Raw genomic sequence first — 27,530 nt, 5'->3', positions numbered from 1 at the left:
GACCAAATAAATATTTTAAGACGATACCAAATCATTTTAAATGGGATACTATCGAAAAATTATAAAAAAAAAGCAAAATAACACATTTTTGAAGTGATAAAACTTTTGACGTTATGTATAGTATACAATACATGATTCATAATGAAGTAGAAACTATAAATATTCTGGCTTATGATATGATATTCAAACGATCGGGTTTATGATCCTGCATCTCTTCTTTTTTGTTGGGAACTCTGGCTTTGAATAAGATTTATTAGATAAGAAAGCCTAGTTTATGTTTATTTACGATATAATTATAGTCTAGGGGGTTTACATGAAAATACGACTTAATAGAGATTACAAGATGTAAAATGACAATCGACGTTTGGCTCGGCTCGACTTTGGCGTCCGTCTATGACGCGACCGACCTTGGCGCTCGACTTTTAGTGTCCGACTTTGCCACACGACTTATAGCACCCGTCTATGGTATTGAACTTGACCTTGCGTTCGTCTAGGACAAAAGACCTCAAACACGTCCGTCTTGTTCGACGCGCAAAAACCAACTCTCTTGTCGTGATCTTTCATTCGATCGTCATCCCTCTTGATCGTCTTTTCTTACATGCTCACCTTCTCTCTGTGATCGCACTCTCGTCTCTTGTCTTAGTGTACAGTGGGATTGATGCACATCGCAAATGCACATCCCACATTAATAATAAGTTTTAAGTTTTCCTGCATTGCCCAACAATGAAATAAATGGTATTATCTACTTTAAGATTTAGGGGCTAAAAACTTCAATCATTTAGAAGTTAAATTTGGCAGCCTTTTAATAATGCATGTTTTTTATTTTAGCCACTTGTACCAAGACTTACCTGAACTAACTAATTGTTTTCGTTAACTAATGAGTACGTACAGTGGCCCTTTAAGAAAAAGTCAGTGAAGTATACATTTTTATGTTAAAAGAAAATTATAGATCATACGAAATTGGATAAAAATCAAATGAAAAATGTCTTTAGATTCTTCGCTTTTTCGTATGCTGAAGAAAATGCAACATTGGGCGACACCAAGGACATCAGAAAGTTCATGTGTGTACAAAACTATAAAGAGAAAACGGAGAGTAGGGAAAACGAAATAAACGAAATAGTGCTTAAAAGCGTGCTCAAGTGGTCACAAGTGGAAAGTGCAGTGCACTAAACTAATGAAAAAACATTGAACAACAAGGTATTACAGGGTATATTCAAAAGGAGACGCTTTATAGCTTTTTTACAGCATTTGCATTTTTTTTGCTTTCACCTGACTCAAGAATGCAGGAAGTAAAGGTAACAGGCAAAGGCGGCAATAAGTGAAGAACTTCTATGTAGCCTCACTCCCTAGGCACTTGAAGTTGTTAGCTCGAAAACTATAGAAAGTTTGTATATATCTATGTACATATGTACATACATACTTGGTAATCTTATCAAGAGATAAGAAGTCGCCGCCGTTGCCTGTTGTAAAGTTTTTCAACTGTTTTTGACAAGCAAAATTCATCAGCATATAACAAAAGAAAATTTCCATGAAAATTTCTTGGAAATTGTTGCAAGTCTTTGGTTTTTCTTTTCTGCGGCTGTTGCAAAACAAAAAATAAAAACTTATTCTAGAGAAAGTTTTTCATTTCAATGGGAATAAAAGAGAGAGAAGAAAAATGAGAGTGAATTATATGAAATAATTACAATTCGTTAAATTCGTTTAGTTAAAAGTTTCTTTTTTTTTCTGATATCAATAATTTGAATAAAATTTTATCAATGCGATCCATTGTATTGAATAAAAATAATGGAAATGAAACATTTAACTAATTAAAGTTGCATCAATTGTTATAGGCCATTCCGCTGGCCCCCCTCTTTTCCTCCTCTTGCCCTGTTTCTACCATTATATGCAGCGAGCAAAACTAATTAGTCTTATCATGGTAATTGTTTATATTGAATGGTCCACAAAAGATGAAAATAATGCACATTGCATTAACAAACAAATTGAGAGCGTTGGCAACAACAGAAAGTTCGTAAGGGCACGGCAAAGGGGTAAATAGACTTACATATAAAACTTTTAGAATATCGAGATGAACATATTTACATACACATTAATTAGGCAATGACGACTTTAGAATACCCTGTATATGATTTTAAATAGAAAATCAAGTTATTAGCGGAATAGATGTGGATATTTAACTTTATCCTGGAAAAGATTTCTTGGACAAGATATCCCGGACGAGTTCCACTGGCTTTCTGGCTGGCTGGCTTCTAATGGCTTTATTATATTATTTTAGTCTGATTAGTTTATTAACTATCATAGTTTACATAACTTCATAATGTTTCTCTTGACTCTTCGCACACACTCCGAACGTACTGCACACACGCTTCGAGATGGAACTGAACGACTCACACTCTAGGGTGTAGACTCTAGACACAACCCAACAGACTCCTTAGACTCCGCTTTTCCGACTTACTGCTTGACTAACTATTCCTCATGCACCGTATATCGTTTCACATCAATATTCTATCGATACCGATTCTTACTTGAAATCATCTCCACAACTGGCCGTACTTCTACGATCCTACATAGATGATCGCACTTTACTACTTTGTTAAGGTGATATGATTGGAATGATGTTAGTCTTAACTATTTGAAAAGGGCTCAGATCCTTTAAAGATGTCAATGACTCTTCTTTCTCCATAAACTGATAAAATAAATAGAGCTTATAATTATTTGAATGAAAAATTCTAATTACTAGTAATAAAAGTTGTCGTTGAAGTAAATGTCAAAAAACCAGCAAGTGAGAACTCGTGTGAAAAAATTAAATATACTATAACGATAAAACTCTCGAGCATATTTGGTACTGCCAAAAATCGTAAAATTATATGAGTTGCTGCAAGGACTTTCTGAGCTTGGAATATAAAATGAATTCACCAATGGGAGATAAAACTGTGTCTTTACACCATGGCACATGGAACTTCTTGTGTTTCTTGGAGAACTGACCAGCTGGGCCACCAGTTTGCTGAACACTTTTTAAAAATTATTAAAAGAAATAAGAATCTACCGAGAGAGGTAAGAAATAGGGTTGATATATTTCGAGTCTCATTCATTATGCCAACCTTTCTTTTAATTTTTGTGGAGGTTAACCAAACATAAATCAATAATGATAATTCCACAATCGCATATGATAATGGGAACTAGATGATAATAAATTCGTTCGACTTTAATATTTCAAATTAGCAGCCGTGTGGTCAACTGAGCTGGTTGTCTGTACATCTTGGCATACTAAGACCCATACTTAAACTCTAAAACCAGTTGGAAATTACTACTAAATGACGTGGAAAAGGGGGAAAGAAAAGCTTAAAGCTACAAAATTACATTTCTTTTGCGAGGTAGTGTAAGAAGCATTGTTTAAACCAACTATTAGATGATTTGAATCCAATTAACTACATAACAATTAGTTATTAATAATTAATTAAGGCCCCTATGAAAGACTCAGCATAATTGAGTTGTCTAATAAAACGATGCCGTTTCCAATAAGTAACTGCATCTATATATTCATATGGAGGTATATAAGATCCTCCACCCTTCCAAACAGAATGATCCATATAATATAAAGTTTATAAGCCTTTTGATAAATTGAATCCGTTCTTTCTTATCTTGTGAAACATTTCTACCTCAAGCAGCGAAATGATTATAAAATAAGTTACTAGCTCTAAGCTGTAAAGGATAATTGTGTAGTTCCTTGTTATTCCCATTACTTTTCATTTTATTGATTTCCCTGATTAAGTAATTAACCGATGCCTTGCAAATGGCTACCGCAATTTAGGCATTAGCCCAATCAACACACAGGTGAGCTTTGGCCCATCCACCAAGTGGTAGCTTTTCGTGATGGCTTACCTAAGTTGTGGTTAAGTTTTTAACTCGGCGTGTAGTTGCCTTAATTAACGGGGTGCTAATGGCTCTGAAAATACCAAGGGGGAATAGTGTGCACGATTACCATACCACAAGGCACCCGTTACAACTTGTAGACTGTTATTAATGGTTTCTCACGAGGATGGCTTGCAGCTCTTTGTCTAAAGTCGTTATTTACTCTTAACTAACAAAAAGTAAACAAAAATTAGAAGAAAGGTTCGTTTACTGAAATTTAAGCTAAACTAACTGAAAGGTAGGTGAGTTTTCTTGATCTAAGGCACCTATTGAAAGGACTAGACCAAGGACTTTGTCTTTTTACAATACATCTGTTGCAGTCGTTAAAAATGGTAAGCCCGATCATGGAAAAATGCGAGAAAATGCATGTTGCAAGAAGAAACAATGAATAATAGAGCCACGCCCACTAACAGCTGCACTTGCAATTAGTCTTCGAATAGAGTGGGTGGCCGTTGGGGCGGCAAACTTTTAATTTGTAAATTTTTGTTACCGGACTGTTTTGTTTTTCTCTCTCTCTTGTTGACTTCACAACAATTTGTAAGGGGAAATGTTGTTTTAGTTAAAGTGTTAAATGTGTAAAGAGTACAAGAGGAAGAGAAATTATTTACCATAAAAGTTTTCCCCTGCTGTTCATGCCATTTGTTATGTCAACCCTCAAGCCAATCATCATTGAAATCCCTCATATGATTAACTTTGTGAAAAGTCAATCAGTTAGTTTAAGTTTAGTTTAGTTTCTCAATAATAAATGATGTCAAATGGAAGAGAGAAAAGTTAACCCACTTCAAAGAAGTAGTCAGGCTTGAATTTAAATCATTGAATGAATGAATGAATGACTGACTGACTGACTGAGCGAAAGCTGATGAAAATGTTTGATGTGTAAATCCTTTGAGATTTCTTTGCTCCATTTTTGTGGTTTATTTTGTTGATTTATATACCAAATGTTAGGCATTTAGACAGCCAACAAATATATGTATGTCGAGAGAACATATTTATGTTGGGTAATTTTTTCTTATAGGCTTACCTCAACTTTAGGTAAAAGACGAACGACCACATGTTTTTCTCAAACTCTTGTTATTTTTTTTTTCTTTTTGCGTGTTTTCATTTTAAATAAATAAATCTTTGGGGTCTAAGCTCTAAGCCAACTCCTTCATTTCCTCCTTCTCTCATTTGCCTCTACAAAATACAACAAATTCTGTTTTCCTTTTCGAAGAAGAAGAAGAAAAAATTATCCTAGAAAATCTGCTTATGCTTTTTGTCATTCGGTTAAAGGCCGTTTTAGCCGGTTCAAATTTATGCAAATGTAAACGAAAATAGAAATAGAAAATTGTTTGGGGGAGACAACCACAACAACAAAAAAAACGCTAGTATCAAGTAAACATTTGAAATATTTGAAATTGAATTTTAATAACACAAAATGAAAATCAAATGAAATATTTAATGAGATATTAATACTAGGCCCAGAGTAAATGTAAACTCGTTTCTAATTAGTTCATCAAACCGAAACGAAAATGGAAAATGAAAAATTGTAAATGGAAAACTGGCAGTAAATGGCAGCTGTTTTTTCTTTTAGATGGGAGGTGAAAAGTGGGCGTGATTTGTCGTTATATTTGAATATATATTAAATTTTCTGCTGTTGCTGCTGTCATTTTAAATGCAAATCAATCGGAACAAAAAAGCTAATCAATATTTGTCTTGCCAAAAAAAAAAAGGACTACTAAACGAGGCAAGCAACAGGCGTTGCCATGATTCAATGCCGAGTAAAGCAAAGAAAAATGTGTGTGAAAAATGTGTTTTCTCAAAGAAAAATCAAGTGCCAGGTACAGGTAAAAGAGAAGAGAAAGTCAAGTAAATTGTAATGGCTTGAAGTGCAAGCAGAAAATGCATCAGGCAATAAAGGAGCAAATGAATTGGCAAGTTACATTAAGGTAATATGCTAAAAGAAAGTTAACTATTCCTCTAGTTAGACTTGATTAAAGGACAAACAGTTAATGGATTACTAGTGATGGTGAATTAAGTTTAGCTTTCTTCATTTAAGAAATTAATCAGCAAAACCTATCCTAGTATTAGGATAAAATTTAGGAAAGAAGAAGCGTTTAAAATGTTGTTGAAGTATTCAAGAAACTAAATTAACGATTATCCTTGGCTCTTAGAACATATTGTTTACCAAACATTGTTGCTTTTGTTGTTAGGGTATGGCTAACTTTATGACACCAAAGATTAAAAAAAGTTCCACGATTAGTTAAGCTGCTGTAAATTTTGTAATCGTTATCGCTTGATAAGTTTTAGTTCACAAGTTTACTTAAATAAATGACTAAACAACTTCATTATCATCACCGAAAGCAAAATTAACGTTTTCTTTAACTTTTTTTATTTCACATCTTGGAATTTGTCTGGATTATAGGTAGATTAATAAGAGGAAGAATCTATTCTTTGCTATTTACTTACTTTTTGCCCCCAATCTGTGTACCATATTGTACTCCCATTCGTTGACTAAGTTTTCATTAGATCGGACTACCTTTGATTAGTCCATTTTTTTCGGAATTTCATTCCAAAACAAGTAAAGGGCTAGCTGTAATGTGTATGTGTTTAACAATAACATTGGAATCACGGCAAGACATTTCAGAGTCTGAAAAATACAATTTCGAAAAGGACATCTACAAGGTTTGCTCCAAAAAATGTCTGTGTGATATTTTTGGGATACTTTTACACATTATCTTTGATCCAAATAAGTGCTGTACCAATCCCAAGAGCTATATATGTACATACATATTTATGAATGTTATAGTAGTGGCTTATTACGCATACACACCCACGTCCACAATCCCAACACACACCCACCGGGTACCCTGCCACCCCATCCGACAGATTGTCAAGTTCAAGTGATCACAATTAGGTAAAAAGTAGTTTAAACACAACATACTCCATTAAAATCTAGTTGATTCATGTGGACCGACGCAAGGAAATGGTTATAACGACTCGGCTTCTCATGCTGATCAAGAATATATATGTATTTATTGGGGCCGTCTCCTTCTCTGCATTAATTCTGAGTATATAATAAGGTATAAAAATAATGGTGTATACATCGCCGGATAAATTGAGTTTATTGCTACATTCGCCTTACTTGGTATACTCGTGGCTACTCCGCATGCTAAAAATGTCCTTTGTCCTTCTTTATTTAGAGTATCAATTTGTTATTGGTTCTAACCACAATTCAAATTGTCTACAATTGTATTGCAGACTGACAATTTGGAGCAGAGATATAAGTCTTGTGCCCGGAATGTTACCCTAAATTATAAACTTATTGATCAACTGATTCCGCCCAGATTTCAAATTGAGGTTTTATAAGAGCAAAACAGATGTCGTCGTCGAGACTAAAAAAAATGAACATGGCCTACAAATTTCTATATAAACCTACACAGATAAGGCCAGTTACTCCAGCTGCTTATTTAAGAGTGATAAAATTAATAAATTCATTGAAAATTGAATTGAATTAACGTCTTGACAGTTAATATTTAATCCCTGGTTAACTTCTGCTCGAGTAAAATCTGCTTCAAAATAATCCTTCCCGGGCCTACCTAAAGATAATTGGCTTTAGGTTATGAGAACCTGTGTCTGCACCTGGCGATAATGCGTCATTAAAAATTACAGCAATGTTCCGGTTGCCAGGTGCAACGGAAATCGCGATGCACTGCAATCCACTGCAATTGTCAGAGATAGCACCAAAACCAAAATCAAGTTGGACAAGTGATTCTGCAATCAAAAACCCTCCAGCTAGTCAATCGCACTAGTCGAACGCTGTGGAATTTGTGTGCGAACGAAGAATCATTTGCCATTGCACAAAAATTTCGTGCCCAAAAAGGATTTCGAAAGCAGTTAGAGATTCGCTGGAACAAAAGTCGAGCACAAGTTTACTGTTTCGGAAATGCTTTGGCATTTATTAGAACTTGAACTTGGCCTCGGAACAAAAGTTGTTTTCATATTTTTCAACCGCCGACGGCAAAGTTTTTGTCCAAATTATCTAAAGTTTGTTAATAAAATGTAAACAAATTTACTCGATTTTTGATTGTTCTACAAAATGCTATTTTGTTAGTGATTTCCTATGTATGTGTAAGTTATAAATTTTAACAATTGTGTTTTTGTCTTTAACTTCCTGTTTTTTGGTTTTGTTTGGTCTTTTGTCACCGCAAAACAAAAACTGCTGATAAAAAGTGTGAGAATCAAGAACGTGCCATAGAAACAATGGCCATGGCAAAGATACAAGATAATAGAAATTTATGTGTACACTCTAATACACACACACACACACAGACACACACATGCACTAACATACACATTGTCCAGTTGGCTAACTTTAAGCATTGCCTGGGTTAAAGCCTCAAGCTCTGAATGCAAAATGCAAATGAAATGCTCTGCGGACCGAATGGGTGATTAGGGCAGGCAAATGAAGAGAGAGTGAGAAAGGAAAAGCAGAAATGGTGTGGATAAAAAAGAGGTTAGAGGGTTGGCAAGGGAGCGGACAGAAGGCAAGGCATGCATAAATTATTAAATGCATTTTGCTGAAAGGCAAAACAAAAAAAAAAAACAACAAGGAGAAATTTAAAGGTTCTGGGACAATGCAAGAAATGAAAATTCCATTCTTTGTCACATCAATGTAAAATTTTATACTAAACTTTTGACCAATCAAAAGGCTTTTTCTTTCTCTATCTCTATCTCACTCTATATATGTATATATGTATATCTTTATGCATATTGCATAAGTTTGTTAAGTATTTTTCTCCAACTGAAATTTTGCAAGTTTTTGTAGCTAATTTCGTTTGCTTCTTTTCAGAGTTTCAATTGCAGCCATACAGATGAATAAGAAAAGTTTACAGAGACAAAAAGGGACATTACATATCACAATTTTTAATTGCTTGTCATGTAAATTTTTCATTTACCAACTTTCTCTCTCACTCTCTGTCTCTCTGTATCGTATTTATTTTTGTTTGGTCTCTCTTGTCTCTGGGTCTTTAATCTTGGTATGGCAATTTATTTTGATTGTTGTGGCAATTAAGTTTGACTTCAACTGAGCTCTGACTCCAGCCCTTTCTTCCATTTACTGCCCCTATGCCTCCAAGGGGAGTCAGAGAAGGCTCTGACTACTAAAAATATATCAAGCTTCTTGACACTTTATTTCATTAAAAGATATTCTTTTCATATATGTTGCATACTTATGGGGGATACTGGCTGAAATATTACGCATACGCCACATGCGACTTATATGATCATAAATTAAAATAGCAAACATAATAAAAGTGCTTAAATAGTGCACTTTTTTAAGTCAGCACCAACTTCAATACTTAAAAGTAAGTACTGTGGAAACTTAATTCTTCTTCCTACCTGCTAGTGGCAGCCTTCTATTATTTGGACGGGAAAATTTTACTCATTATGAACTCAGCAGTTGAAACTTTCGACAATTATAACAAGTAAACAACATTTTACGATACACAAACATTGTATTGCGAAATGAGTCAGTTTGTTGTTTATATCCACACGCAAGGAAACAAATAAAGACACACTCACAAAATGGAATCACCAAATGTAGAGAATGTAAGGAATTCTTGTAAGAAGATAAAACGTTTTCAAAACCATCCAAAAATTTCACTGTGTCTAGGGGATTTTGAACGTATGATAAAAGTAGGACAAACTGTACAGTAGAAATTGTCATGATCCTTAAATACATATCATTCTAGAGATAAAAATCTTTTTGTAGAGATTCATGTTAAAAAATTAATAAAATTATTATTATTATATACGGTTTACTTATAATGTAAAATTAAAAAGAAAACTTAGCTTAGTGGCTACAAAAACCTAATAACATGTTTATATTGAGGAAAAAAGGAAAAATTCAAATAAGTATGTATGTATTTGCAATGTGAGGTAATATGTACATATATATATTTTTAGATGAGCTCGTAAATGTTAGATGATTTGGATAGGTTTTCTAAGGTTGGGTTAAATATGGCTGAGAGTGGGTTGGAGGATGGGAAAAGGTATTTTCTAAGATTTAAGGTGTTCGGACAATCTAGTAGAATGTGGTTAACAGAAGAAACAGAGTTGCAATGTTGGCATAAGGCGGTGGTGGTGGGGTTGAGGAGGTAGGAACGGGTGAAATTTGTGTGTCCAAGGCGAAGCCTAGTAATTCTAACCAGATCTCGCCGAGACAATTGGCTGTAGGTAGCGTAGTTGGTTATATTAGTTTTTGTTGTGTTATTGGATTTGTAAAAGTTGTTTGTTTTTAAAAATAGTTTTAGTTTAGTGAGATTATTTTTTTTTTTTTAATTTGTTTCAATAAGTCTGAGACATTATGGTTTTCTGTATGTTTTGGCCGCCTCATCGGCTTTCTCATTTCCCAAAATCTGGCAGTGACCGGGGATCCAGATTATTTTTAGTTTATTTGGGTGGCTTAAAAGAGTCTGTCTAATTTGGAAGGGAAAGAAGGATAGATTATAGGGGTTAGTTATTGTTATAATAAAATTTAGTCACTTATTTTATGACTTAGTAACAAAAATAATATCTTGAAAATAGATTATGCACTTTTCATAATTTTTTTGCATTAATTGGTCAAGGAGATACATTACCCTATCAAACAATGTATTTTAAAACTGACGAAAGTACCGCCAAAATAACTTAAATTATCAGATTTATCTTTCCTTAGAGCTTGATGTTTGCCAAAGTGCCAAAGAAAGTTAAATTCCTTTCTTCGGGGAAAGAGACGTATATTAAATAGGATTGGCGAGCTACATAGAACATTCTTTAAAGGACTAATATTTAACTTCAACTGTTCTGTTCTGAAATGTTCTCAAAAGAGTTCTGCGTCTACAAGGATATTTGCAATACCTTCAAAGTCCCCATGATTGAAACAATTTTAAACTTTGTCGCAATGTGTTAACAGATTCTATATAGATACAATATACTGACATATTTATTTTTTTTAATTAACTTCATAGTTTTAAAATATAACCATAAGGATTTTGCATTTTTAGATCTCGACTTTTTTATAGCAAACTTTTTCCTTATATTTTAGTCAAAATATAACAAGAATAGTAAATCAGATAGTCTAGATCAATATAAATCCACTTAAGCATAGGCTTATTAGATTAGGCTTATTAAATTTGGCTCGCTGAGTTACCAAAATGGCAGTTAAGGAGTTTCCTTATTGTAGCGTATAGTATCTCAAACATAATACTGCATCAAAGTTTGATGGTTCTTATAATTGGTGTTGAAAGTGGTTGAAAGTTCGACATTTTTATTTAGTTTTGTGGAAATGGGGATTGAAAATAACAAACTAAAAAAAATTTGAAACTTCTTCTTCGTATTATTACCAAGCCTTACTTTAGGACCATAGTTTAGAGGCACTTTTTAGGTATTTCAATTTTTATAACAACATTGGGAGACTTCTATCTCATTTCTCTGGAACTCAAAACTTGTGTGTGCAATAAGTTTAAGAAATCACCAGTTAGATATCCTAAGGCCTGAAATCTTGTATGAAATAGATATGAACTCTAATCGCTGGAAACCTGAACTCGCAGTTATTAATAGTTTGTCCCATTCTTTTAATGACTTAGGAATCCCCATATAAACTTACAGTTTGAATTCTTCAAAAGAATATTTTATTTTCCCTATTTCCCTATTGCCTAAATTTTCTACTCACTTCTCTTAGTTCTATTTATGGCAAATTGATGAAAAGTTAACATTTTTATACCACACACAAATATATCAAAAAAAAATGTTTTGTCACCTACGAAATATGCCAACTCATGGCAATTATAATAGCCCCAAGTGTCAAGAGAAGTTAAGACCACTGAATATGTAGGAGGAGAGGTCAGGGGGATTTGTTGGTGTCATCTTGTTAGATGGGTAAGCGTGTATGCGTGTGAGTGTGTGTGTTTGGGTCTTTAGGGGACGTTTCCACATTTGCCAAATTAAGCCGAGAAACGAGAAGGCGAGAAATGCAAAAGAGAGATGGAAAGAGAATCAAATGAAGAATATGTGGGATGGCAGAAGTGGCCCGTTAGTTTTGCGTGCCTGACAGCCATTCTACATATGTCGCAAATGTGTGTGTGTGTGTCTGTTTGTGTGTGCTGTTTGTGTGTGTGCATGTTTTGAGCCTACATTCGGTTTGTCTGTGTCACGTTTTTCCCAACAGTCAAAACATCCGCCGTTGTTAGTGTCAGTGGCATGGAAATGACTTCATTTTAGCTTTTATGTATACATATATCGTCAGCTCCAATGTGTGTGAGTGTGTGTGAGTGTGTGTCTGTGTGAGGTTAGAGGGCCTGATTTTAGCCTGTGTGTGATAACTGTTTATTTACATTTACAACAATCAAATGTTAGACACTTCGATGTTAACATTTGATTATATTCCAATTTAATGTTAGTTTTTATTTTTTTTTATATGTCCCACCTATAAAATTAAATTGAATTGCTTTTCTACTCTATGAATCTACCCCTCTCTCTCTCTCTCTCTCTCTCTCTCTCTCTCTCTTTCTGTCTCTATCAATCTATCTGTCCACCTTTATAGGTTTAATTCTATTTGATTGAATCTGGTTTCAGTTCAATCAAAATTTTACCCTGTCAAACTCAATTATACTGAGGGGAAACCCCCCTTCTACTCCAAAAAACAGGTAACCATAACCACAACTACAAAATGCAAACTGCAACTGCATTTGATGCCCTTTCAAAAGGTGTGTTTTCCCTCAACCACTCCCAGCTGTATGTGTTTGGTTAGGTATTCGGTTAGATGTTTGCTGTGTGTCTTCTTTTCTGGTTTTTGCCATTGTCGTGTCGTCATTTTCAGCCACTTGGTGGCCATAATGTGCGACCACCAACGCCATTGCCGCTGCCACACACTAATGCCAAAACGATGGCAACAACATCAGGACCATCTCGTTTGCGTTTACATCTTCTTCCTATACCACTTCTTATGTGGCTTCTGGGTATGAAACATTGGTGCAAAAGTTCACAGATGTTGAAAACTATTTATTTTTACATTTTTAGTCACGGTTATGATGAATATTTTTAAAAAATGTAAATGTGTTTCTCAATTTGTTATATTTAAAAGTGACTCTACTTGAGAAAGAAATCTAAGCTAAAATATTAGCCTTACGATATCGTAAGGCATCTTTAGATACTCGTACTAGGAATGTTAAGTGTGGCTTTTTAGTTGTATTATCTATTTTTCTTATCGAAACTTCATTTTATGGGTCAGAAAATCTGAAAATCGCTTTGATTTTTATGTGTCCTGGCAAATGCTGGAGACCTTTTTAAAAGTGTCGCAGCATATCTTTTAATATTGTTTAATTTATCAGTTTAAATATCACAAATGTATGACTTTATTGTTCTTTTTTGAAAACTTAAGTTAAATGTATTTAATAAGCACTCTTTGAGTTGTTAATTGAAATACACAAAAATAAGCAAAGTATTTGAAATGACATTAAGTTAACCTCCGAACTTGAAGTCGAAGAACTCGATGATAAAATCCGTTTAATTTTCTTAAGCATCTTTACTTTTGGTTTAAGCTAGAGATATCTACTTTATCCGTGAATTTCTATTTTTCAAAACAATTTTTAACAGAAAACTAATTTATTTATTAATTCAAGGATTTGTAGACAAATTACTGTGTCTTTAAAGAACTTTCAAATTTTGTTTTTTTTTTTTAAATAACAATTTATGAAGCTACTACAGCCGATCAGCTGAGACCTCTTCGAATGGAATAAGCAAAGAATAATAATTAAAATTATAAATGTTTTTGAGAAATGGAAAAAAATAATTTATAAGTTTATAAGTTCTATAAAATATACTTTCAGAGCTTGGTCAGAAAGGTTCAAAAACAGTTTTCACAAAATAAAGCTTAAATTTTCTTACGTTCCAAATTTCGTTGATGTTATGACTTTAAAAGTGTAACTTTAAAAATAACCCGCGGATTGACTTTAAATTCAATTAAATTCACAGTGTATATGTACTTTACAACAACAATATACGAAAGATCAATTTTTTTATATTCTAACTAGATGTTACCACTTATATGTATCTTCTATTTCAAACAAAAAAATGATTTGCATTATTTTGACTTTTTAAAACTAATGAAACGAAAGAGGAAAAGCTCATTTCTTTGGGACCTTGAACTGAAAAACATCAGTAAATAGTTTGGATAGATATTACTAAGCCACATTAATCGATTTAGTACAAATGTCCAACACAACATTGTGAAAACTCAAGAAACATTGACTAGCTTAAATTCATTTTTCGAACCTCCCGATACAATTGTCTTACCAAGTTTTTTATTTTTTTTTTTAATCTATTGCATTAGAACACCTAATTTCCTTTACTTGACCTCGACAAATCACCAGGGATTAGGGTTTGCCTTTTCAAATCACTTTCATACCAATGTGCAATGCCGTGCCATTGGATATGTGTGGCTGTGGCTGCGTTTCGTATGTCTGTATGTGGTTTAAAGTGGGATAGCTGATAATGATGATGACTGAACATTTGCTAAATCAATTTAAAACATGCGGGTACGGATTGCGTGTTGTCTGGGTGACAATGCGTATCTAAAATGGAAATTGCTTCTTCTTCTTCTTCTTCATTATTATCTTCATGCTAACATTTTAAAGTGAATTTGAAAATGTCAATGAGATTTTCACACCCCCCTAAACTCATGGTTTCATACTTAAGTACGAGGAGCGTTTTTGCAATATGTACTTAAAATTGTTTTAAGGACTTTTTTTTGTTTGGAGTTCAAATTGCTTAACTGATTTAACATAAATCATTGCCTATCCTTTAGGCGCCATGCCATCAATTTAAAAAAACAAAATGTTTGCAGTATCCTGCAGTTATTTGTTTAAAGAGTATATTGTTTGTGACAGGTAATGAATAGATATGATATATTATGTATAAATATGTACTGCATTTTTAATCAGATAGACAAAATGGCTGCTGAAGACATTTAATCCATTTATAATCTCGTCAATTGGCTGAAAATATTAAAAATAATTTAACAAATAAGGCAGAGTTGCTTATAAATAAGAAAGTAAAAATCGATCTAAATCGATGTCCAAAATTATTTGATCTACCAGTTTGAACTTTTTTTAGGTTGACCTTCCATTAATAACCAATAATAACTGTTGTTGTTTTGTAAGAGAGTAATATTTAACTAATAAAGGTACAAAAAAATAATCGTAAAGTTTAAATAATTTCTGATTGTTCTTTCGATTTTATTTGAGATTTTAAGTTACAAAAATGTTTTTAATTACAATGTCGATCTCTGATTCTATTTTATCTAAATGTATACAAATATTTATTGATCTATTTTTTTCATAGATTCACTAAAGTTGAGAGATAAGTATTATTAAAAGTTTGTCTTCTAATATTCTGGGGAAGATTTTGATACGAAAACTACATACATTTTGAGCGACAAAAAAAATTTGATAGATATGATTTTAAATATAAGAATTGTAATCTATTTAGATTACTTTTTTAAAATTTTCCTTGCATTTCGATCCTCGAGGTGAAGCTTCAAAAGAAGATTATTTTAAAGGCAGCACAAAAAAGATGATCAGGTTGTCTTTTTAGTTATATCAGAATCCACCAAGTTCTTTTATTAGCAGATCTAACTACAGAACTCAAAAATTGCAATGGCCAATTCTGTCTTTAACGCTAAAACTAGTTGGGAATTGCAAGACAAATTATGGAAGCAACGATGAAAGAAACTCATCTTATATCTACACAGTGTTTCTCAATTTATTCTTCAAAGAAATGTCTCCAAATGACCTTTAAAACTCTTTTCGAAATGATTAGACTTTAAATACCTTTTGGATTTTTTTGACGATAACTCTTAAACGTAACCCATATTAGTTTTCAATACTTTTCTGCCGTCTCTCGAATCAGTTCTGGAGGCAAAGAGATTTATAAGACGAGCAATTGGATCATCACTCAAACTCATTTCCCTTAAATGAGATAGACGGATAACAAATCAATCCTGCCACGATATTAGATGACGTGAGTGAGATGGCAAACAGGGACTCTAACTTAATGCAGGGTATTTTTATGTCGATAGTCATCATACTGAAATGATTTTATTTGTTTAATTACATGACAGCAGCAGCAGCAACAGCAGCAGCAAAACTCATTAACGCATAACGGGAATCGGCAGTGGACTGACGTCATAGTTTGGTCTCTTTCATTCATTCAGCTTATCGGAAGAGCTTTATTTGCCAGACTCCCTATCTCTCTCTCTCTTTGTCACTCTCTAAATGTTTGTGCATTCCAATTCTGATTATTTGCATGTTACCATGCAAATACCAGGCAGAGAGTAAGAGAGAGAGAGAGAGAGAGTGATGGAGAGACCAAAAAGAACCGTTATGATGGTCATATACACAATCTCGATGTGTAAATATTTGTGTTGAAAAAAAATACACACACAGAAATGAAAAAAAAAACACAAAAACCACCAAACCCCCCGAACTCCCGTCCCCCCCTCTCAGAGCAATGCCAATTCTCTGGACTTTTCATATTGATTTCATTTAACATAGATTTAAGCTGCCGCTGTGCGAGTTAATGGAAACACATGTGTGGGACAGTAGAATGAAGCAGTGAAAATGGTAAAGATCATGGTCACAGAACCATTTTACCATAATAAATTTATAACAAATGACATTTGGTCAGCACAGCCTAATAAATGTGCAGCTATTTGTCCTAAGGCGGCCATTTAAGCAATTGAACTACACACACACACACACACACACACACACACGACCAAACCACCCACTCAGTCACACACACACACATACATACATAGTCACGAAGCAGTAGCAATGACAGGATATGTATGGCAGGTCCATGGCATGAAATATTATGGCCAACTTGTGGAATGGAGGTCTCTTACGGTATAAATAGTTTGATTTACTGATGCTGCAAGGACTGAAAAAAAACAAGGAAAACGAAAAGGAAGAAAGCGAATCGGAGATATGTAATAACCAAGGACACCAAAGTGGAGTGCGTTTCCATACACTTTGCCCCAAGATGGGTCAATTAATTTGGCCAGCAAATATAAAATGTTTGTCATGTGATAGGCAGATGTATCTTCATTTTGCTTGCAACAGTCGACAAACTATTAAGGGAACATAAATTGCGATTAATATTAATCGATATATATCGATTGATCACAAAACAAATTGACTTCGATGTTTTCGGATTTCTTCAAATACTTCTGTTTCATTTTGCAGAACAACCCAGAAATTTAACTAATATGAATCGACTACTAACATTAGTATTTTTTAAGTTAAATAGTTTTTACCTTATCACATATTTAAAATTTATGAAATTCAGGATAAGTTGATCAAAGATCACAGAGGAAAGAATCCCTTACTAGAGAAAGTTAGTAGGGATTTTGTTTGGTCCATTCTAATTCAAGAATGATCCGAGAAGGCTGTGTTATTTGGAATACGATCTTTCTGAAATTTAAAGTATAAAATGGGTCTAAGCCAAACTCCCTTTAGGCTGATAGGTATGGAATATGGATATCCCTTACCTAGCATTTTATATAATTAAAATAAGATTTTCATTCGATTTCGTTTGTGGATCTAAATAGTCATAAATGAGTTGATTTTCTGATTATGCCTTGTCGGGACAAAATGGAATCGTAGTCACGACTCCTCCTGACCATATTTGGAGTAATACATACAGTGAGGAGCAAATGTGTTTGCATAGTTGAATATTTGAACTTTACGAGTACATTAAAACGAAATCCAGAAAACTTTTGTCCCAATAAAATATATTTAATTCCTAACGAATTGACCTATATAATAAAAACCAAAAGGCATCCATTAGAAATAAAAAACGAAAACAAGACGCATGTGTACAGTTTTTCACCTTTGCTAAACATGTAAAATATGATTATAAATTAATATTTGGTCCACAGATTCTCATTAGCTACACCACTTTTTATACGGTTTGGCATACTCTCGACCAACTACTCTATGGTTTCCTTTGGAACTCGGTGTCCCTCCACTTTTAAACGCTTTCGAAGATCGTCAAGGTTGGATGGCGATGATTGACACTGCCCGAGCCGAGCTTTGCGATTCGGACTCAGATCGGGACTTTTAGCTGGCCATTTCATTAGCTTAAAATCTGGGTTCTCGATCAATTTTGGCAGCTTGCTTCTTGTCCTCATCTTGTGGAAAACTGATTTCCTCCTGGAGATAGGCTTACTTGTCCAACATATTTGGTAGATGGGTTTGGAAAATATTTAGATAATGTTCTTTTAACATTATACCATATGCCACCAAGTAAAGCTTCCACAAACTTTGACATTCTCTCCACCACGCTTCAATGTTTGCTTCACATGATTTTTGAGGTATTGAATATTCAAATTTTATTAAAACTTTATTAAGTAACTAAAATACAAGTAGTTGTTGCTTCAAAACAAATCAATTTGAATTCAATTCGAATGGATTCATTCGACTTTCTAATATAAATTTCCAAAATTGAGTATTGAATCCAAAAAACTCAGCTATACTTTATATATAGTATAAATATATTTAGTATCTGTTCTCTGCATTGTCTTTATATATTATTAAAAATATGGATAAAAGAAAGAGTATAGAAACATTCGTACAAACGTACATATGTACATATGTTCTTTATTTTTAGTTTGTGCAGATTTTCCTGTCATCGAGGTGCTGATAAAGAGAAGAGCTCCTGCTATTATTTCTCCTTGATCAATTATTGTTTGCGTTTTGCTTGTTGGCTTTGCTCCTGGTCCTGGCATGTAAACAAGTTGCAAGTCCTCGAGAACAGAAAACGTGTCATTAATTAGAAAGAATGAAAACGAGGGAAGGGAAAAAATATCCAGTGTGATAAACATGTGTAGTGAAAGACAAACAAAATGTGTTTTTATTACGTGCACATCGTTAATCAGATTATAAGTTTCCTTATTGAACATTTTTGTAGAAAAATTCCAATTAAAATTTCAAAGGGTTTTTGATTGTTTTGAAAGTTTTTGACTAACTGACTTTATTGTGCAATTTTCAGGTGATTAATTTCCAATTTACTTGGTTTATTTAAAATTTAAGAAGTTTAATTGAAATTTAATAAATTTGCTTTAGTTTAAGACTTAATTTACTAGGCTATGTAAAATCTCATGAAAGCTGGTTAAATAAATATAACTTATACGTCACGTGACCTAATAATATTCTGGAAAGGTTTAACAATGACAGCCGAAAATTTACACATTTTAAACGTACCAAAGAGAGAAAAAGTCAAACATAGACGCATCCGGGAGGAGGAGTTCTGGAGGTCTAGATAAGTTAAGATGATAAGATATATGTACATAAGTTGAGTTCCACCGATTCACACCCAAGATTGATAAAATATTAAAGCAATACTACTTTACTACTTCGACTAAAGTTGACCCACAAGGAAGAGCCCAAAGGTTTAATGCATAATAAGTTATTTGAGGATTTAAATTTAGCATTCGCCACGTGCTCTGAAGGCATTCAAAGTCAAAGCTTAAAAGGTTTTATGATATTCGAATTGAGAGTGTGCGTGTGTGTGTGATTGATTCAGACAATGTATTGAGGTTATTGGGGTTTGCCTTGACCTTCTGAGCTAATATTATTTCAACGTCTTCGGTGGCACATTTGGCACAAAGTATTTTTAACAACCAGCCATGCCACACTATTTAATCCGCAAAATAATGTCCTCGGATAATGACCCCACAAGACCAACACATATGCTCCACCGATTTGCTCCCTGCCTCTCTGTCTCGTCTCAGCTTTCTTTTAAGATTTTGGATTTTACAGCTTCACCAATGAAGAGAATACGTTACGTTACGTGTGTTGTTGGGCCATTAAAAACCCGGAGCTTTACTCACGCACGGACGGGCGCAATTGCCATTTACTAGGTGACAAAATCAAGTCAAGTTGAAGTGGCAACTCAATCCCAGAAATACCCTGTAGGGACGAGCGACAAAGTTCATCAGGTCCTTTAAGAAATTACTAATTGAATTTAGCGCAAAAGAAGTTTCATTTTTTAAAAGAAACCTTTCCAAAGATTGTTTTGATTTTTAGTCAGCAATCAATGTTGGTCCTTGAAAATTTAAGAAACATTTGTTCCAAAAACTATGTTAAACTGTCTTATATTTAGAATAAGAATCTATGCACCTCTTGAGTAATTTAGTTATTAAAATTGAGTAATTAATGCCAATTTTATAGTTGTAGTTAAGCAGTTTCGTACGCGGAGCGAGCAATCTATAGGGACACATAAATACGTACCCGATGCCAATATTTCTTGATATTCTGTCCACAGGGGAATATCCTACTCGCATTGTCGAGAGCTAGTGAAATGCGGTGTTGTACAACTTCACGTCACACCCACACTACGAAGCCTGAGCATCTACCGCCGAGTGAACACATACATACATAAACAGAACGAAATCACAAGCGACATAGTCCTGCCTAGGTCGGTTTTTAGTCTGTGCCAGACTATTTATGTTTCGTAGCTGCCCTTTTACACTCTCATTGAGAGTGCGAACGTTCGGGTTTTTTGGCGAAGTTCTTTGGGATTCCATGGCTAGGCCAGAGTTTGCAATTAAAAAATCGTACGTTTATCCCATCTATGTGTTGTATGGTTAGTGCTTTTATGTTTCTTTAGAGCAGTGAAAAGCTAGGACCTCATTAACTTACATAATTTTTTCGATAAGTTCTGAAAAGATGAAGGAAATCTGTCCTGAAATTCCCTTTTAGCTGTCCCAAAGACATTTTTAGTTTCTGGTGTTAAGTAAATTCTGTTGCCAATAGTTCTCCGAAATTGTATGAATAAGTTCTTAGGGGTGTTATATAAGTTTGTATTTGGACCAACCAATCACTCATCAAACTTTAGTCGCTATAACCGGAGGAACGTTATAAACGGAGTCGTTATAACCGGTCTATGAATATGGCCATAATTCTTTAGAGACTGAGATTTATTTTAAAAACCCAAAATAATTGCAAAAAAGGTTAAAAATTCTGAAATCATCCTTTTATCCTTTTAGACCATCAAGAGGGCCAAGTTGCCGACGTATTTTTGTTTTTAACCGTGGTTAAGCTATTAGACCAATTTGTAATGCAAAAACGAGTTAAATATTTTCTAAAATATTTATATCAATTTGTTGTTTTGTATTAATTTTGTTTAATAATTCTATTTATGAAGAAATTATCAAAATTTTCTAGATTTTTGAATAAGTCGATCGAATTGTGTTTGTCTCTCTCCTCTAAGGTGCTAAATAATAATAAATTTTAATGTTTACGTCACTGAGCAATCAAAATGTTGCTAAAATTCGATATAAACGTTCGAGCTCTGATAGTTTTTAGGACAGAATCGATTATGGTTCGCATAAACCCTTCTCTATGAATTGAATACCCTTTACCACAGGAACGCATGGCGTATAAAAACGCATTGAAAATAAAATTCAGCTACAATCACATGACCATAAAATCAAACATAATAAAAGAGGGCCAAGATATGGGTTAGCTGGTGAAGCGTTTGCGGAATGGAACAACAACAACAAAAAAATGGAGTGAATAAAGGTCACATAAAATTTGTGAATATAAAAAGAATAGAATACGCTTAACGATTTTCTTGTTATAGACTGCATTTTATTTGTTATTATTTCAATGGGATAACTAAGTTGGCCTGCATATTATATTATATATACCGTATATATATATATATATATTTATAGTTTTTTCCTTTTTTATATATATGTATATCAATGCAATTTTCTTTCACAATCTTGCTTCTAATATTTGTATGTGTAGGTGTTGCATGTGTGAGTGTGTGTGTGTGTACGTTTGTATACGTATGTATGTGTGTTTGTGTTTAATGTGTAGTCTCAATTATGATCTCGTGGGTATCCAGATCGGGTACCGAGAACTTCATAGGTAAATAATCATCAGGATGCATATGAGACATTTGATTAACCTCCAATTGTGCCCTCTCATGATCCTCATGGCATTTGCTCTCATGTTGCTCATAATCGGCAAAGGTATCAAATATGGCACGACAAGCCATACACTCAAAAAAAGCTTCTACAGCAAAAAGAAAAAGATAAAGTATGTTTGAGAGGATTACTTAATAATTTTAAGAAATGAAATGAACTTACGGTTTCTGCTCTGCCTCCAGCCTCTCTCTCGCCAATGCTGCTGCCGCCTGTATGGAACCTGGCACATCGACGTCCACACCCTCTTTGATATGCGATTGCAGATGGCGCTTAAAATTGGACAATTGGGTGAAACCCTTCTCACAGTAATTACACTGATAAGGCTTGGCATTGAGATGGCCCAGCTTGTGTTTCTTGAGGTTAACCAGTTGTGAGAAGTAGCGACCACAACGCTGACAACGGAACGGCTTCTCGCCTGTATGTGTCATTTTGTGGCGTTTCATGTTGCTCTGCTGGGTGAAGGATTTGTTGCAGAAATTGCATGTGAATGGCCGCTCCCCACTGTGGACAGCATAGTGTCTTTGCAAGTTTACCGCCTGGGCAAAGGCCTTAGAGCATATATTGCACACGAATGGACGCACATCGTTGTGGACCTTCATGTGGCGATCCAAATTGCCCGAATTGCAAAAACTTTTCGAGCACAATTTGCATTCATATGTCGTCTTATTGTGATTGTGCGCTTCCTGACGATGCAGGGTCTGGTCGCGTTTGGTCTTGAAGGTCTGCAAGGGAAAGGGAAATGTGTGAGTAATTGTTCGATAGGTTGGAGTGGGTGGATGGGTGTGTGTTTGAAGTCATCATATGATAAAGCTTTAGAATTGTTGGTAGGAGTCGGGAATAGTGTCTCGGTATACTTACGCGGTCGCAACGCTTGCAGGTAAAAGTGGGTGCCGTCTCGTCGAATGCTAACTCGATGGCCGCCATTGTTGGGCCCATCTAATCCGACATTGAGATGCTGTGTCTGGTGTTTAATAGTATTTGATACTCGTGTTTTTGTTCTTAATAATCCAAATAATTAAACAAATTGTGCAAAAAAATGTGAATGTGTTATGGTACGGCCTTGCCGGATCCTAAAAATTACAATTTTCACATTTCTGGCAGCACTGCACAGCTGTTCTGCTTAGAAAACGGTCACAGGCCATTTACGTTTTACAACACTATTACCAATCGGAGATGTTGCTGAATTGGTCGCATACAAAAGTGACTTGATACGAAGTGCAGTCACTGTGAAGCTGTAAAGATGTGATATATGAAATACTTCTTAATAATAATGTTATGATTGTCAATGAATGGAAATAAGCATTTTAGTTTGAATATACAATTTCCATATTTATTTTACGAACTGTTTTTTTAAACAATTAAAACAAAATAACACATTCATTCACAACAAGTAATAAAATTTAATTTAATATGTTGGAATCAAGGATGTTTACACCTTTTTAATCTCACTCGTCTCACTCACTAAATGTTTTATTTATCGAGCTGTAACAAGTTTCATACTTTACTTTATTTAAAAAATGTGTTTTTGTTTGCAATCAATTTCGATTTCCCTTGACCTGTGACCCGTGACAAGTAACGGGTATTTCGTGTGGTGATGCACAAATACTAAGTATTAGAGTGACCAGAGCTCGCTGAGCCAACTATAAAAAAATATATATTAAAAGAAGATTTGTAACACAAAAATTTTGTTAATATTTTGTGGACACCAAATAATGGCCACCTATTCCAATCAGCACTGGCTATTGTCCCACATACGCAACTCCTTTATATCCACCGATGACACTGGCATGTGCGAAACTGTGATGCTCAGCAACGACCTTCCCAAGGAGTATTTGAGGAAATTTCAAATAAATGTGAGTGACAGCGCGACGGGGAAGCCTTTGCCACTGCGAGAGGGAGCCTACAGATTGAATAGACTATATATATATATTTACTATATGTTCCTATTGCAGTTTCAAAGCGGACGTTCTGCTGGGAAAACAAAGTCTGCTGCTTTGGCCAAAAGTGACAGAATTATACGCAATCCGGATGCACCGTTGCAGGAATGTGACTTTGTATGCTATCCCGGCCTAGATTTGAGTGATGATGAGGATTTAGACACATCAACCCACTCATTCGACATACAAATGTATCCCGAGGTGGGTGCCCATAGATTTCGTTCGAATACTGCCCAAAAACTCGAAAAATTGGATATTGCCAAACGGAAAGCAGCACGAATCAAAAGTATCAACTATAATGAGGAGGCCCAACCGCCCGAAAACATTGATTTCTTTAAGCGCAAGGAAGTGGTGCCAAACCATAAGCAAAAAACCAACACCAGCAGCAGTAGTGGGAATAGCCATAAGAAATCACCAGATGATGATCTATCCGATGAGGGAGTGCAAAGCAAATTGACCGAACAATTGGCCAAGAGTCCGAAGCAAACCCAAAATCGTTTTATCGAATATGCCCGCTTCGATGGCACCGCCCAAGTGGGCATGCCCACCAAACGTATTAATGTCTATCTGAGTATGCTAAGCGAACCCGAGCGTAATTATCCGCTTAAAATTTGTGTTATATCCACTGCCAAAATAATAGAAGTAATTGGTTTCGTTTGCTACAAAACCTCCGAGCAATATCCCGCGGTTCCCCTTAAATCCATTCAGCATTATGCCCTCTATATGACTGAAGATAATGATGATATGGAGGATTTCCCTCCGCTAGACAATCGTGAACCATGCTCGAAATTCGGTTTCTCACATTTAACATTGGCCGAGCGTAGGCCGTTGGCGCCAGTTACCCGTGTGGATTATCATGGTCAGCTGGGTAACAAATCGATGACATCAGAGGAGGATAAATCATCACTGGCTGATGCCGCTGTTAAGGCTTTGCAAAACATTAGCTTAAATAATGGACAAGCTGATCCAGGTGGAGGACTAGCTGGTGGCGGCGGCGGAGGAGGAGGAGGAGCAGAAGAAGAAGAAAGCGTAAGAGATTATGAGAAACGTCTATTGAATCATATCGATATGCTGGAGGCACCCATTCATCGTTCATTTCGCTTAAACCTAATTGACAAGCGATTCTTCAAATCCGAAGTCACTTTGGGCATTTCTGGTGAACGCATCGAAATCGATCAATTGAAGAGTACGAAATTTTGGTCACAAAAGAAACCCATTTCCACACCCATTGATCTGGTGGTTCATTGTGAAATCGCCGAGAAAAGGCAACATAAGGCTTTGTTACGCATTTGGTTGAAATCCAATTCGACCTCCTCCTCCACATTCTCTGCCAGCAATTGCACATCCGTACCCCTGGATGGCAGTGTGACCACTTTAAATACGGGTGGAAGTGGTTCCGGTAGTGCCGGCATTGCCCATTCACCCAGCAGTCCAAATCACTCTACATTAACTAACAGTAGCTTTCTATCCAGCAATATACGCTTTAAGCACTATGACTTTGACACGGATTCACATATGGCCGAGCAGATCAGTAATAAGTTAAATTGCATTCTGGAAATGCGTTCAAGTCCGTTGCGGCGCGAATTTCTGCACCAGCGTGAACGTAAATTGGAAAAACAATTGTCCAAAAAGCAATTGAAATCGTAGTATTTGTTCCTATTGGCAGGGCATTGGCTAATCCTTCGCCACCGCCTTTGCCTCTGCCTCTGCCTAAGCAGAAGCCAATCGCGCCCATGCCGCTGCCGCCTCCTTCTTCAAATTTGAAAGAAGCTGTATTAGTTCGCTAACTAAAGAGTGTGTTACACATGTTTAACAATAAATTATATATATATATATATTATAAAGAAGAAAAAAAATCATACATTTGTATAAAATCTAGACATTAAGTATTTATTGAAATTCACTTTAATAAACCAATTAAGATTGAACATTTTTTAAGAACTTTACAATTTAATTTTCATATAATGTTTTTAATTTTTTAAACTTGTTATCAGTGGATTTAAACGGTTCAATTTGTTATGGGTTTAAACAGTTTTTTTTTCAAACTTAGGAGGTAAAAATATGTTTTTTCTTAATTAAATACTTTTTTATTAGAAAATCAATATCATAAATGCAGTGTTAGAAGAGTCTAAAACGCTTCTTGGCTTGATAATTGTTTTTGATTCGGATATAAAATAATCAAATTTGCAATTTTTTAATAAATAATTAAATATTTTAATGGCCATAATCACCCGGAATATTAAGCAATAAACCAATCATTAAATAGCAACAATTCGCAGAAGAAAGTTATACTTTTTATAGTTCATTATCTAAGCAAAATTATTGATTTCCAAACTTGTTTTTAAAAACTTGCTATCTATATTTAATTTCATTGTTCTTTTATTTTAATCCACTTCAACATAAGGACTTTATCTTAATATTTAATTCTTAAACTACTTATAGTAGTAATCTATATTGGAAAGCTTTCAATATACTTAACCAACCAAATGAAGTCGGATTTTTGACATTAACTTTTATCCAACGAGTGACTTTGGTTCCACTTTTAATACCAAGTATATTAAGTTTGATCAAGTCAAACTTAAAACAGTCATGTATTATAGAGCCAGATTATACTAAAGATTTGCAGGGACGGATCTAGGGGGTGGTTCAAGAGGTTTGAAATAACTCTGGACATTACACTCAATTCAGGACATGGTTTAAATGGGAAATTAATCTCTTTTTATACCCTTGCAAAAAGGGTATATTAATTTTGGTCAGAAGTGTGCAACGCATAGAACGAAGCATCTCCGACCATACAAAGTATATATATTCTTGATCAGCACGACGAGACGAGTTCAACTAGCCATGTCCGTCCGTCCGTCCGTCCGTCCGTCTGGATCAACGCAAACTCCTCCTAGACCGTAAGAGCTACAGAGCTGAAATTTTGCACGTAGGCTTGTATATACTGCAGGCGTTGTTTATCTCGGATTCAGCCGGATCGGACCACTATATCATATAGCTCCCATACAAACGGCCAAGTCACGAACAGTGACTTTCTCAATACCTTCGTTATTTTCTGAGCTATTGTCGTGAAACTTAATATTAGAGAGTTTACTACGCCTATAAGCGACTATGCCAAATTTGATCAAGATCAGGTGACTATATCATATAGCTCCCATAGGAACGATTGGTCGAAAACAGTGACTTTTGTAAATAACTTCGTTACTTTTAACGCGATTGCTTTTAAATTAAACATTTCTTAATTTAATATATATGTTAATGACTGTGCCGAATTTGATAAAGATCGGGTGACTATATCATATAGCTCCCATAGGAACGATCGGTGGAAAACAGTGACTTTGATCAATATCTTCGTTATTTCCTATGATTGTAGGCCTTTCTTTCTCAAGCTTAAGCCTTTTTAGATAAAACGTTCTTCCACATTGATGGCTAAGAGGTAAGGATAGAGTTACCAAAAAAGTTGCAAAGGTATACAAACTTTGACGCGGTCGAAGTTAGCCCCGGCCCTCTGGTTTTTTAATTAAGTTAATTGAGGAGTTAAAATATAGTCTTGGAATGATGAAACTTTTATGTTATGAAGTTTGAAGTGATTATCAGTTGGGGTAGAGAAGAGTCAAATTTTCAGAAACTTTTCGACACGTTTATAGCCATTCATAGAACCGTTT

The 27,530-nt window shown here is 34.8% G+C and overlaps 3 protein-coding genes across 5 annotated transcripts in view; 2 read left to right on the top strand and 1 right to left on the bottom strand.

Moving 5' to 3' along the window:
* The window catches only part of lms (lateral muscles scarcer), an 88,582-nt gene that overhangs the window by 20,974 nt on the left and 40,078 nt on the right, over window positions 1–27,530 (top strand). Inside the window, exons 1-2 of one of the 2 annotated variants that reach the window (XR_011032263.1) lie at window positions 2,789–3,054; window positions 3,124–3,374. The exons of the other annotated variant lie outside the window; for it this stretch is intronic. The gene's annotated coding sequence lies outside the window, so the exon portion shown is untranslated. Of the gene's footprint in view, window positions 1–2,788; window positions 3,055–3,123; window positions 3,375–27,530 lie in introns of those variants that run through there. 2 annotated transcript variants of the gene reach the window in all.
* Window positions 21,563–23,029, bottom strand: LOC137576554 (zinc finger protein 239). 2 transcript variants are annotated; one of them, XM_068289747.1, is made up of 3 exons: window positions 22,787–23,022; window positions 22,089–22,650; window positions 21,563–22,013 (listed from the first exon to the last, which is right to left on the bottom strand). In XM_068289747.1, the coding sequence occupies exons 1-3, from the start codon at window positions 22,862–22,864 to the stop codon at window positions 21,808–21,810; spliced, it is 846 nt and encodes a 281-aa protein (XP_068145848.1). In that variant the 5' UTR covers window positions 22,865–23,022; the 3' UTR covers window positions 21,563–21,807. The 2 variants fall into 2 exon arrangements, with proteins under 2 accessions (XP_068145848.1, XP_068145847.1); XM_068289746.1 differs by having other exon boundaries at window positions 21,880–22,016; window positions 22,091–22,650; window positions 22,787–23,029.
* Window positions 23,536–25,793, top strand: Sin1 (SAPK-interacting protein 1). Its single transcript, XM_068289195.1, has 2 exons — window positions 23,536–23,781; window positions 23,881–25,793. Exons 1-2 carry the CDS (start codon window positions 23,641–23,643, stop codon window positions 25,510–25,512), a joined length of 1,773 nt encoding a protein of 590 aa, XP_068145296.1. The 5' UTR covers window positions 23,536–23,640; the 3' UTR covers window positions 25,513–25,793.

The sequence above is a fragment of the Drosophila tropicalis genome, unplaced genomic scaffold (genome assembly GCF_018151085.1).
Source record: "Drosophila tropicalis isolate 14030-0801.00 unplaced genomic scaffold, ASM1815108v1 contig_593, whole genome shotgun sequence".
Taxonomy (NCBI): Eukaryota; Metazoa; Arthropoda; class Insecta; order Diptera; family Drosophilidae; genus Drosophila; species Drosophila tropicalis.
Note: the sequence above shows the minus strand (reverse complement) of the source record. Positions and strands in the feature narration are given on the sequence as shown.